At 40.4% G+C, this 12,966-nt stretch overlaps 1 protein-coding gene across 4 annotated transcripts in view; it reads right to left on the bottom strand.

Moving 5' to 3' along the window:
* The window catches only part of adcy2b (adenylate cyclase 2b (brain)), a 371,550-nt gene that overhangs the window by 92,199 nt on the left and 266,385 nt on the right, over positions 1-12,966 (bottom strand). For all 4 annotated transcript variants that reach the window (XM_078428257.1, XM_078428255.1, XM_078428259.1 and 1 more), the window contains 2 exons: positions 12,820-12,947; positions 1,320-1,478 (listed from right to left, as the gene is read on the bottom strand). In XM_078428257.1, coding sequence (XP_078284383.1) covers positions 1,320-1,478; positions 12,820-12,947 — 287 coding nt within the window. The remainder of the gene's footprint in view (positions 1-1,319; positions 1,479-12,819; positions 12,948-12,966) is intronic.

The following is a 12,966-nucleotide window of genomic DNA, read 5'->3' as shown; positions in this document are numbered from 1 at the left end:
AAAGACACAAAGTGCTGGAGCAACTCACTGGGTCAGGCAGCATCTCAGGAGAACATGGATAGGTAACATTTTGGATTGGGACCCTTCTTCAGATTCAAACAAGTTTGAAGCCATGTGGCACAAGATGGCACCTCAGGCAAGTGTGGAGGAGACACATGTGGCTGTGGTTGCAAGTCCGTGTCAGTACATGGTCGATGCGCAGCAGGAATTACCGAGGGAGAGCAGTGAGGGGGGGGGGGGGGTCTCACAGATCTCCCATCGGAGTGAGGATTACTTCTTAAAACTCTTGATGCTGGTTTACAAAAAATGACACAAAGTGCTGGAGTAACTCAGTAGGTCAGACAGCATCTCTGGAGAACATGGATCGGTGACATTTCAGGTCAGAACGTAGGAAAATAACTGCAGATGCTGGTACAAATCGAAGGTATCACAAAATGCTCGAGTAACTCAGCAGGTCAGGCAGCATCTAGGAGAGAGGGAATGGGTGACATTTCAGGTCGAGACCCTGCTTCAGAGTTGGGTTGGGAAGTGGAGTGGGTAGAGTGGTGGATTTCAGAAAGACTGTAAATATGGAGATTGAAAAAAAATAGTGGTGGTTGGGGGGGGCAGGAAGTCAGAAGATCTTGGAGGGTAGAGGCAATTGGAAAGGTTGAACGTGATGTGGACGTAATGGTAGTAGATGGGAGGGTGAAATCAGAGGTAATGGTGTTGAGAATAGATTGTAAAGCAGATTGAAAGAATCAGAAGATGGAGGAGATTGATGTTAGCCTTCATCACGGCAACATCCAGCGCAGTGGGTGGAAGTCTCTGTTTTCTTTACGGCCAGTTAAACCTGATAACCTGATAGTTTACTAACTGGTTCTCCACTCTTACAATACAGCAACACATCTTCCAATTTCAACTCTGACATCCTCAATGATATTTTAATCTTCTCTTGTTCTACCGCCTTCAATTTTAAACCATCATGAGAAATCTGGATTAAAGGTGGTCACCACAAGAAAGAAATTTCATCATGATTGCAAAGCTGAAGAACCAATGTGGAATAATAAATAATGACATTGTGCTGCTTCACTACTTTTGAGGAAATGAGCCATGAGGGAAACATGCAGGAAATAGACCTTGTGTTAGACAATCTTGGTTGTCAAATTTCCTCTTAAATAGTTCAGTTTAGTTTATTGGCATGTGTACCGAGGTACAGTGAAAAGCTTTTGTTGTGTGCTAACCAGTCAGCAAATGAATGTGTACAGACACAAGAAAATATATCTGATAAATTTAAATGCAAAACATTACATATAGTGGTCCATTCGAAGCTTGCTTACCCTGGAACACCTCCTGCTTCCATGTGATTTGCGAGAGTAACATCGTGTGACCAGACATCATATTGCCATTTCTGTAAACCAATGACACCACATAGGACGTTCCCAGAATGAACTCCCACACGCATGTTTATATCAACACCGGTGGCATCTCTTACCTTCCTTTGAAAAAAAAAGATGGAAACGAGAATGAATAACGTTTGTTCAGGGTTGAGAACTGATTGAAAACCAACTCCCAGTTATTTATTTCAGAATTCAATTGCCGACCCTTTTAAGACCTGTTTGGCAAATTTGGAGTTAATTTTCATTGTCACTGCTGCTAGAAAATGGTGAGTGCAAATCAGTAGGCTTCGTTCCTGCCATGTTTTGATCAGTCTTCCCTCAACCTTCCTCATGAATACTTTGCTTTACTTAATCTCTTATCCAAAAATTAACCCTTCAGTTTATTTTGCTAATTTCCTTCGAGTGCAGAGATGTTTGCCCACGGCATGTAGCTGGTCTGTAAGTGTAGCTGCAGCGCCAAATGCAGCTACTGTCCACTTTGCTCTAATTTATAGAATGGGTCCACAACCTTACCAACCAAGCCATTCTCCAACTGAACACAATCTACATGAATGAGACAGTTTAAATGTACTTATTCATTCTAATGGTGTTTTGCAAAAGTGTGCTCATCAAACAATTACTGTTGCAGTAGAATGATTTTCCTGCTTCGTGATGCAAATTACTTCTGTGTGTCAAGACTTTAGGAAAACAATGGGTTTTTTGAAACATTGCATTTCAACAATTTATAATGATTTATTCATATGTAAATCACTTTACCAAGTGAGCAGCAGTCATTTCTTAATTTTAAAACAACATCAAAAAGCGAGACACAATGATATTCAGTTGGTCAGTGATCCTCAGTAAGTCACGCTGCTCTGTAAATGATCCTTCTCTCATTTGATTATCAATGGCTTTCAAATCATTTATTCTGCCCAAATGCTTAACATGTGAATTAAACTGAATGGCTCAGCTAGAACTGTAAGTAGAACAAGCCTTGTCAATGTAAGTGCAGTGGGAAAAAGATTGGGAGACCGCCTGTTACAGATGGCAAAGGCTGCATCTATTATCACAAATAGCTTGCCACCACTAACTGCTTTCAGGGTAAAAAAATAGCAATGCAAATTATTATTGACCTTTTATTCACCTTTTTTAATTCATACTAAATAGCAAAACTATGCATCTCTATTAACAGATAATTAGGAGGTTATGGTAAAATTACAGCATAACTTTTACATGTCAAGAATACAGATAATAGAAGGCATAACATAAAATCACTATAATATTAGGAAATCAGTATGATATTTTTGATTCACTGAATGATACAGTACAGAAGATCACGACTGTCAGCTCTTTGAAAGAAAACCTACTCTTTCTCAGCAAATTGTTTCTTTTCAATTATTTCTATAATCAAGTCGTGTTTGAATCTAGTTCTCCTGCTCTTTAAGGAATGCGTGTATAAGAACATCATACAAAAAACTTTTTATGCTCATTGTGCTCCCCTGTTCTATTGCTGTTTGTGTTAAATCCATGTTCATAATTTTGGAACATCTGTATACTAAAACTCTCGTTTGTTCGCTTGTTCCTGAACTACAGCCAAAACGGTACATGATAGCTTGACAATTTTAGGCCCACCTTACTCACCGTCGTCTGGTGGTCCTATGGCAGAGGTTTCATTGAAATTGGTGTTATATTTTTTAAGTTATTCACATTTTAAAGTTTAAAAAACCGCGCATGCGCAGTTGGGGCTCCGTTGATCTGGTACTTAGGTAAGTTGGCCGCCGCATCCGCACGTGCACAGAAAAAACACGTCCACGCCCATTGAGCAGGGCCCGGACGCCTGTCTTTTGAGGGCGGGGAAGCCAGGCCTGGTGCCGGGGGAAGCAGCCGGTGCCTGGTCCTGGAGATGACCGGGTAACCGCAAGCCTGAGGTGGGCCAAAGGGAAAGGCAGCAGCAGCAGTAACGGTGGTGAGGCCCGGCGTTGGTGGAGGTGGAGGCCGAGGCCTGGGTCTGCCCTTGGCTCCCGCATACGCCCTCCTCTCCCCGGCCAGCTCAGCGTCTTTCCCATGCCGCCCAGAGTCCAGCGGCTCAGCAACAATGGGAGAGCCGCCATCATCTACCATTGAACATCCCCGCACCGGGAGGGTGCTACACTAATGCAGATGTGGTTTGGGCCCACTTGGTCTAGTCTCTACTAAATTCCTACTTGGCTTTCTCTGCATTAAGGAGAACAATCTTCCATTGCTATTCCATCAAATGAAATAGTGTTTAATTTCATTTGTTCCTTCTCAAAGGCCGTGGCATGCTTCCTGATGTGATGCCTGAGCCTGTCATAACACCACAGCCAAGGCCTACACAATGGTTTCTAAAGAGCTCACATAACATTTTAGTTTTGTAACCTTTGCTTCCATTTGTAAAATAAAGGGTCTTATATTTGGGGAATCAAAAAAAAGGGACATAGATTTATGGTGAGAGGGTGAAAATTTCAAAGGAATTTGAAGGGACCACTTTTTTACTCAGAGGGTGGTGGGTGCATGGAACGAGCAGCCAGACGAGGTACAGTAGTTGAGGCAGATACTATGACAGCATTGAAAACACACTTGGACAGATACATGAAAGGGTACAGTTTTGAGGAATATGGGCCAAAGATGGATAAATGGGACTAGCTTAGGTGGGACATCTTGGTCGGCATGGATGAGTTGGGCTGAAGGGCCTGTTCCCATGCTGTATGACCACATGACTCTAAATTATTTTTAAACTCTTTTTTTAATCTTCCTATACCACCTGGAAAAAATTGTATAAACACACCATCCAATCTCCCTGTATTTAAAACACAAAGTGCTGGAGTAATTCAGTGGGTCAGGCAGCATCTGTTGATGGAATGGATACCTGCCTGGCCCGTTACTAGGCTGATATTCTATCCCAAACACTAATATTCCGCACCTTATGTTTTGTTCAAGATTGCAGCATCTGCTGCTACTTCTGTCTCCCTGCATTTAAACTAGGGTCTTTGAAATGATGTAGTTTACCAAAAAGCTGTATTTGTGCAGGTACAGGACTTTGAGCAATTTGTCCTAAGTCTGAACATTTGACAAGAATTTAAATTAAGGCTACTGAACATGTGCTCTGATATCAAGCAGTTGATGGTGCAGAATTCTTATCATGGGGATGGATTGGAACAGAATGTTGATGATCCAAGTGCCCTTGTAGTTCCTGTGCACAACTCATTGAAATCTACCATGCAATTAGGAAGGCAATTGGTAGGTTAGTCTTTATTGCCAAAGGATTTGAGTATAAGAGTAAAAAGGTCCTACAATAATCATGCAGAAATATTGAATCCAATTTTGGTCTTCTTGTCCAGAAAATAATTTACTTGTTTTTGGGGAAAACACCAAAGATTCACTAGACTGGTTCCTAGGTGTTTGTCATAGAAGAAGGGATTGTTTAGGCTGCGCCTCTAATCGCTGGAGTAAAGAAAAATGAGAGATGACCTCAGTACACCGATCTTCATGGAGGGACTAATAAGGTAGATGCAGAAAGGATGTTTTCTCAGGCTAGGCAATAGAACTTAATGTAGCAGTGTGAAAATAAGGGTTAGTTCACTCAGGACTGAAATGAAGAGGAATTTCTTTATTCAAATACTGGTGAGTGTTTGGAATTTTCTATCCCTTACAGATTCCATCATTGATTGCATTCAAAACAGAAATTGATAGATTTCAGGATATTAAAGAGATATGGGGATCGGGCAGGATATTGGTGTTTGACCTAGGATATCAGCCATCATCCCGTTGAATGGCACAACAGGCTTGATTAATGGTCTTTCCCCTCCCCCAAATGTTGTTATGCTGTACCCTCTTCCTCCCTCCCTCCTTCACATTTCACTGTGAGCTTCTGACAAGGGCAGAACCTGTATTAACTGCCACATTATGGAGAAAATAACAAGCAACCATGAATTTGGAGACCAGCTGTGTTGTGCATTGCAGGTTGCCTCCATTTTGCAGGCAATGGAAACACTACCTCGGAACTCCAGTGCCTACACAATTATACAGTGCATGATTATGCTGCTCTTCTGTGACAGATTTGCAAACCAGGAATTTAAAGTCAATAGGTTGCAGTCTTTGGTTCAGCATGGTGCTAACAGTTGGAAGGTAAGTGGAAATCAAAATCAATGTGTTGTGACTTCCTCCCTCCCATTCTTTGGCTCCCATCTTGTGAATCAGAATGTACACCGCTGGGCATGTTCATATGATGTCCAACAATCAATGGGGTGCACTCCGTAGCTCTCTGTATCTTTGAAAACCAAGATAATCCTAGCTGTCAGCTACTCTCTTTAAATATCAGAAGAGCTGAATTCAGTTTTTCTTGTTGAGAGCGTTACAAACCACCGTAGGGTGTTGTACAATGTGACTTTTGCTGAGAAGCTGGAAGCAGGCTGGGAAGAAGAGTCATTTCATGACCCTGAAGTAACATGATGTTGATCCTGCAGTTATGATTGCAGTATTTACCACATTGTTCACCACCTTCGCAGGGAAGCAGTTTCCTGATGCATGGGCTTTAGCTGAGTAGAAATGGGATCTGTTCTCTAACCTGTCTTGGTGAATTGGGCCTGCTGCTGAGGGTTCATCTCAATGAACATTGACTCAAGGGAGCTAGAACCTATAAGTCTGAAACTTGAAAGGCTGAAAACATTCCCTGGACACTTCCAATATCAGTCAGAGCCATTTGATTACTGCAGAATTTGTTACTCAAAGACCACAAGTATGCCACATGTGGGGATCCAGAATGTCAAGTTGGAGGAGCTTCGGCCCAAGATTAGTACAGAGCTTAATTAATTTTAGATCTTAGTTAGATTTTGTTCAAATTAGTTAATTCAGTTCAGTTATTAGTCCATTGTACTATGGATTAAAAACATACTAACGTTTGCTGACAAGTCGGAAGTAGGCTGGGAAGCAGTTATTTCATGACCACAGTAGTTGCAGGATCACAGAATGATCAACGAGTTCAAACTATACATACTTCAATGACGGAGGAGGGAACACTATGCATCGTTTCAAGTTTGTTGACAATATGACAAAAGGTGGTAAATGTTGTGATACATAAAAAGTTAGCAGGCGTCCAACAAATAATTAAGTTGGCAAGTGGTATTTTATTTTCTGTTGTGAAAGGAATGAAATTTAAAAGTGGGGAGGTTTTGTTACAGTTGTTCAGCTATTGGTGAAGCCACACCTGGAATACGTGCACAGAATTGCTCCCGTAACTAAAAAAAGAAATGGTAACATTTGGGGTAGTCAAAAGGAGATTCACCAGGCTCATTCCTGGGATGAGAGAGTCACTCTATGAAAAGAGGTTAGTGCGTCTGATTCTCTTAGTATTTCGAAGAACAAGTGGAGACTTTATTCAAATGTATAAGATTTTAATTGGGCTTGACAGGGTTGGTGTTGAGATGTTATCCCTAGTGGGAGAGTCAAAAGCCAGGGGACATGCTCACAAAATAAGAGGTCAGTCATTTAAAAATTAGATATGTAGAAATTTATTTTCTCAAACGGTAGTGCATCTCTGTAATTAGTTTCCCCCAAGGGTGGTGGAGCCAGAGCATTATATATATTTAAGATGTAGATAGATAAACACTTTAAAGATTGAGGAGTTGAGTGTTATATGAAATTGGCACAAAAGTGGACATGAAGTACAGGTCAGCCATGATCATTTGAAGAATGGAAGGTGATCTTATTGCTAAGGTACAATATTCTTAAGAGTCATTGCAAGGTAGATGAAGAAATGTTTATAGTTGTATACATAACCAGGGACAAAGTTTGATAGTAGGAATCAGCCTTTCAAGGCCAAGATAAGAGGACATTTCTCTAACCAAACGGAAATTAATCTTTGGCTGTGGAGGGTCAAACTGAGTATATTCAGATGGAGATCCATTGACTGTCAGATATTAAAGGAAGCATAGGATTCAAGTTACTGTACCTAGGTACATGTGACAATAAATTACCATTGAATCAAAGAACCATTAACATGGAAACATGGTGCTGATTTAAGATTCATGGTGCTGAATCAATCTGCTGATTCCCCTATTGTCTGGAAAGTGATCATTGCAGGCAGATGGGAATAATAGACATAGATGGCATATCTTCCTTTTCAGAGTCACTTGGCTCATCAGAGTAGTCCTACCCAAGTGAGCCCCGTGATCTGAAATAAGAAAAGCAAATGGTCATTGGAAGATAGAGAGATGAAAAGAGGGTTTCCAGATGTTAAAAGTTAAAGGGAATTGTTTTCTCTAGAATGTCAAAGGGTAAGGGGTGACCTGACAGAAGTATATAAAATTATGAGAGGCATAGACAGGGTAGATAGTCAGTCCTTTTCCCAGGGTGGAAATTTCAGATACTAAAGGATATAGGTTTAAGGTGAGAGGGGGGAAGTTTAAAGGAGAATTACAAGACAAATGTATTTCTCTTTATACATCTAGCTGTAGGCATCTGGAACGTGCTGCCAGGGTATGTGGTAAAAGCAGATATGACAATAATGTTTAAAAATCAGTTGGATACGCAGATTAACAGGCTTGGAATGGAGGGATATTCATGCACAGACATTGTTGGCCTGTTTTTGTGCTGTACTGTTCTCTGTTCTATTTCTGAATTGTGCATGGTGGGATGTGAGAGTGTGGACACTCTTTCTCAATGCTTTGTTGTTGATCAATAACTTGGCAACCAAAACCATGATAACCGATTGAACTGCTGGGCTCTAACAGATTCTCCTCTGTTTGTTCCTTTTGCCAGTAGTTGTGAACAGCTTCCTGCACTAGAGAGGGAAGATTGTTGCAAATTGCCCACATGGCACTATTTTAGTGCTTGTTTGTATAGACAATATGGTTTCAAGCCCTATAATTCCACAAGACCATGTAATGAAATTGCTCATTGTTGGCATCAATGAACATCTTTTATTCTGCACCAACTCATAATCTGTGACATTATTTATGTTATACAATGGATCAGCAGGTAAATGCAGTTGCACAAACTGCCAATGCCTCGTTTGCCATCTACCAAAGATGTAACTATCAATATGTTTTATATATTAGTAAGACTGTGGCATAACACTTGAAGCAGTGTTGCAACACAAAGGCACAGGCTATCCCAATGTTAGCTAAAAGTGCTCTTGCAGCTAATGGAATAAGTGTAAAACTGTACTGAAGAAATACTGACCTTCATCAATGTTAACATGTATTACAATAACTACAGACTAATGGAGCTGTGAAGAGAGGATCAGCTTTGAAGTCATCTAGCTGGGTCAGGCATGCCTACTTTCATCTTGTGTTGTTCCAGTCAGATAGTGATGACATTCTGGCATTTTAAGTATAGTCCCTGCATTATGCTTGATACGATCTGCTGCTGGTAAACATTAGATGGTTTCGTGCTCCCTGAGCTGAAGTATGGGCTTTTTATGTCTGCTTCAATTACTTACTTTGGATTTAGCAAGGAAATTATGAGATTTATTTTACAGGATTCTTTTACCTCTGCAGTAGAAATGACAAAGATCTCGCTCAGAAGCACAAATATTAAGAACAACCAAACCATTTTTTCACCTCTGAGGAAAGGGAACAAATCTTTTGTCATTACCAAGGTAGCACGACGTGTAACTTGAGTTAAAAATGCACAAAAGCTTCATCCCTACCATGCTGAGATTTTAGTCTGAGTAGCACAAGATAAAATAAACATGACGAAAATGTATTTGAACAATCAAATCTTCAAGCCTTTGTTTTCTTTAGAATTATTCTAAACATGTTAATATGTTTGACTATCTTTGATCAGACAGCTGGCTTTACCTTGCACTAAACGTTATTACCTTATCATGTATCTGTACACTGTGAATGGCTCGATTGTAATCAAGTATTGTTTTTCCGCTGGCTGGTTAACACATAACACAAGCTTTTTACTAATTCAGAACACGTGACATTAAACTAAACTAAAACTAATACCAAAACCTAAACAAATGTGAAAAAAATGACTGGAAACCAAAACAAGGAGGACATGAAAACCCCTAGATATAAACAAGTTTCATAGTGATCGTATAGTGATCACTGCTGCAACTGGGGCAAAGATGGCAGCCAAGCAGCACCATTCAACAATAGAAAAGTAACAAATGAGTACATGTTTATTTTTGGATTTCATTTGAGGAAATAAGGTGGCCTTCATTTAACATCTCTCCCAAGTCTGAGCACCCTTCCATAAAATTACCTGGAATATGCATTTGAGTTTCTGTGATGGGATTTTGACGCAAAGCTTCTCAGTTAAAAGCAAGGGTGCTACTATTAATGGAAAATATTGTAGAACAGAGAGAGACCAACGTGTACAGGTACATAGCTTCTTGAAAGTGGCGACATAGGTAAATACTGGGGAAGAAGGTGTTAGAATGTTTGACTTCACCGGTCAAGACATTGAGTACAAGAAGTGGTGCCTCATGTTACAACTGTCCAAGTTATTGATGGGTCTACTGTGAAATATTATGTGCAGTTCTGGTTACTCAGCTATTAGGCTGGAAAAGGTGCAAAAACGATTTGCAAGGATGTTGCTGGGACTGGAGGGCTTGAGTTAAAAGGAGAGGCTGGATGGCTGGAACATTTTGCCCGAGACCTTAGGAGGTTGAGGGCTTACCATATAGAGGTTTATAAAATCATGAGGAGTATAGATAGGGTGAATGGTGATAGTCTTTTTCCCAGGGTCTTTTTCCCAGGGTAGAGGAGTCATAAATTGGAGGATCCAGGTGAAAGGTGTGAGTAGAAAGATGAAAAGAGACCTGATGGGCATCTTGTTTAGCCAGAGGGCGGTAGGTGCACGGAACAAGCAACCAGAAGAATCCAGAAATGCTGGTACAATTAAATGGACCATAGTGGGGGGGATGGTATCCATTATTGCTGATGTTCCTCCATAACTGGGTGTAATATCTGGTATTAACTTAACATCATAGCTTCCATCTGTGAACCACTATGTAACCTATTATTAAAATTAAAGCCTACAGACCTAGTTCCTGGTTATGGACATTTTTGTTGTCGTGTTTATTTGATGATAGGTTGTGAAAAGCAAATCTTATAAACAATAAGATTTAGGCTGAGCAAGAACTGCACTGACCAAGTTCTCAATGTAGCAATACGGGCGGTGGCGAGGACAGGTGCGGCCGGGGAAGCAGCCGAGTGCTGGGTGAGTGGGGGGCCGGGGGCCGGGTGCTGGCAATGGCAGGTGCTGGTTGAGGAAACAACTGAGGGCCGGCGTCAACAGGCGTGTCTGGCAGTGAGTTCAGTGGGTCAGTACGCTATAACCTAAATCCCCTATAAAGAGGTCCGTAAAAATTAGGGTTTACTGTATAATATCTAAAAGACATTTAATCAGGTACATGGATAGGAAAGGCCTAGAGGGAAATGGGTCAAACACTGGCAGATGGCACGGGCTGAGGTAGACAACTTGGTCGGCATGGCCTATTTAGCTACAGATTCTGTTTTTGTGCTACATGACCCTATGATTCTAATATGAGGATTGGTTTTCTCATGATATGCTAAAAACCATTAAACTGTAAATTATCTAACTTTGTGTAACCTTTTTAAGTATAGGATTTATTTGCAGCCATGTAAACTATTTGAAGTTGTGAGCAATTTTGCGCACCATATCTGAGGAAGGATGTGCTGGCCCTGGAGAGGGTCCAGAGGAGGTTTACAAGAATGATCCCAGGAATGAGTGGGTTAACTTATGATGAGCATTTGATGGCACTGGGCCTGTACTCTCTGGAGATTAGAAGAGTGAGGGGGGGGGCCTCATTGAAACATACCGAATAGTGAAAGGCTTGGATAGAGTGGATGTGGAGAGGATGTTTCCACTAGTGGGAGACTCTAGGACTAGGACTAAGTCTAGGCCTCAGAATTAAAGAATGTTCCTTAGGAAAATGAGCAGGAGTTTCTTTAGTCAGAGGGTGGTAAATCTGTGGAATTCTTTGCCACAGAAGACTGTGGAGGCTAAGTCAATGGATATTTTTAAAGCATAGGTTCTTGATTAGTATAGGCTTGGGGAGAAGGCAGGAAAAAGAGGTTAGGAGGGAAAGATAGATCAGCCATGATTGAATGGTGGAGTAGACTTGATTGGCCGAATGGCCTAATTCTGTTCCTATCACTTATGACCTTATAAATATTTTAGATTGATGCAAATTCTGAATTACAATTATTAGTTCTGACACCCTTGATCATTGATATTACACCAAAGTTAAGATTTGCTTATCATAACCTATGATCAAATAAACACTACAACAATAACGCTCACAACCAGGAATTAGATCTGTCGGCTTCAATTTTAATAGTAGGTTACACAGTGATTCACAGATGAAAGCTGTGATGTTAAGTTAATACAGCACTAACATGTAATTTATTATTAGATGATCATTATATTTAATATTCAGGTGTCAAATAATGAAGGAGGATTAAAAAGTAAAGGATGTACTCAGATTTGTTTCTTGGAGAACAGAATTGGAAGAGCAGACTTTCACGATATTTGTGTCAGGGTGCAGAGGCGCAACTGTAGAGCCACTGTCTGGGAAAGGCAGGGGTCTGGGTTCAATCCTGCCCTCAGTCGCTGTCTATCTGGGGTTTGCATACTGTGACTCTTCCTGTTTCCTCTGCTTGTTCTGGTTTCCTCCAACATGCCAAAGGTGAACTGGTTGGTAGGTTAATTGACCATTGTAAATTGCCCCCATAGTTTGTGAATGGTAGATTAGAGGGGGGGGGGGGGGGTCAGGGGTTAATGAGAACGTGGGGAGAGAATAAGAACAGGGTTGATGTAGGATTAGTGTAAACGAGTGTTGATGGTCTTTGTGGGCACTGTGAGCCAAAGATCTACATCCAAGCTGCAACTATCTAAATATGTAACTTGTAATAAATATGTAATATGTAATTAAAAAGATAACATCAGAACTGTGGACTTATTTTTCCTACATATGATCAAATCAACCCACTTGTAGAATATAGATCGTATTTTATACAACAGCAACACTCTCCGAGTAGAATTATTATGGTTGTTTAAAAGCTAAAAATTCCAAGCAATGATTAATATGTTGTTAGTCTCTCCAATACCTTACTTTCTTGGTATTCATCATTTTTCGGTCATCTTGTCACTTCATGAATGCAATTTTATATCTTGTTTCATGAAAGACTGATGTACAATGATATGTACCTTGCAATCATTTGTAAAATGTTATTTGCTGGTACATTAGTACTTACATTTACAGAACTTATATAAATCACTTACAACAATCAGGATGATCTTTCAAGGGAACAGTCTCAATGCTGATGTAGATAAATCCTAATAACATTTGGCAGCAAAACGCACAAAAAGCAGCAGACATGCATCCAGCGGGAAGTTATTGCTGCAAAATCAAGTTTAGATTATTTTTATTCATGGCAATCAAAATTCTTTAGATGTAACTTACTTTATGGCTTCGCACATATCCAAACCCATTTTCACACAGTTTTTGGCATGGTTTGGCAAGGATATAGGTAAACCAGAGACACAATAGTAGCAGTCTCCCAAAATCTTGATCCTCATACAATCATTTTCCTGAATAAAAACAAAAGTG

This window comes from Rhinoraja longicauda, chromosome 2, assembly GCF_053455715.1.
Source record: "Rhinoraja longicauda isolate Sanriku21f chromosome 2, sRhiLon1.1, whole genome shotgun sequence".
Lineage (NCBI taxonomy): Eukaryota > Metazoa > Chordata > Chondrichthyes > Rajiformes > Arhynchobatidae > Rhinoraja > Rhinoraja longicauda.
Note: the sequence above shows the minus strand (reverse complement) of the source record. Positions and strands in the feature narration are given on the sequence as shown.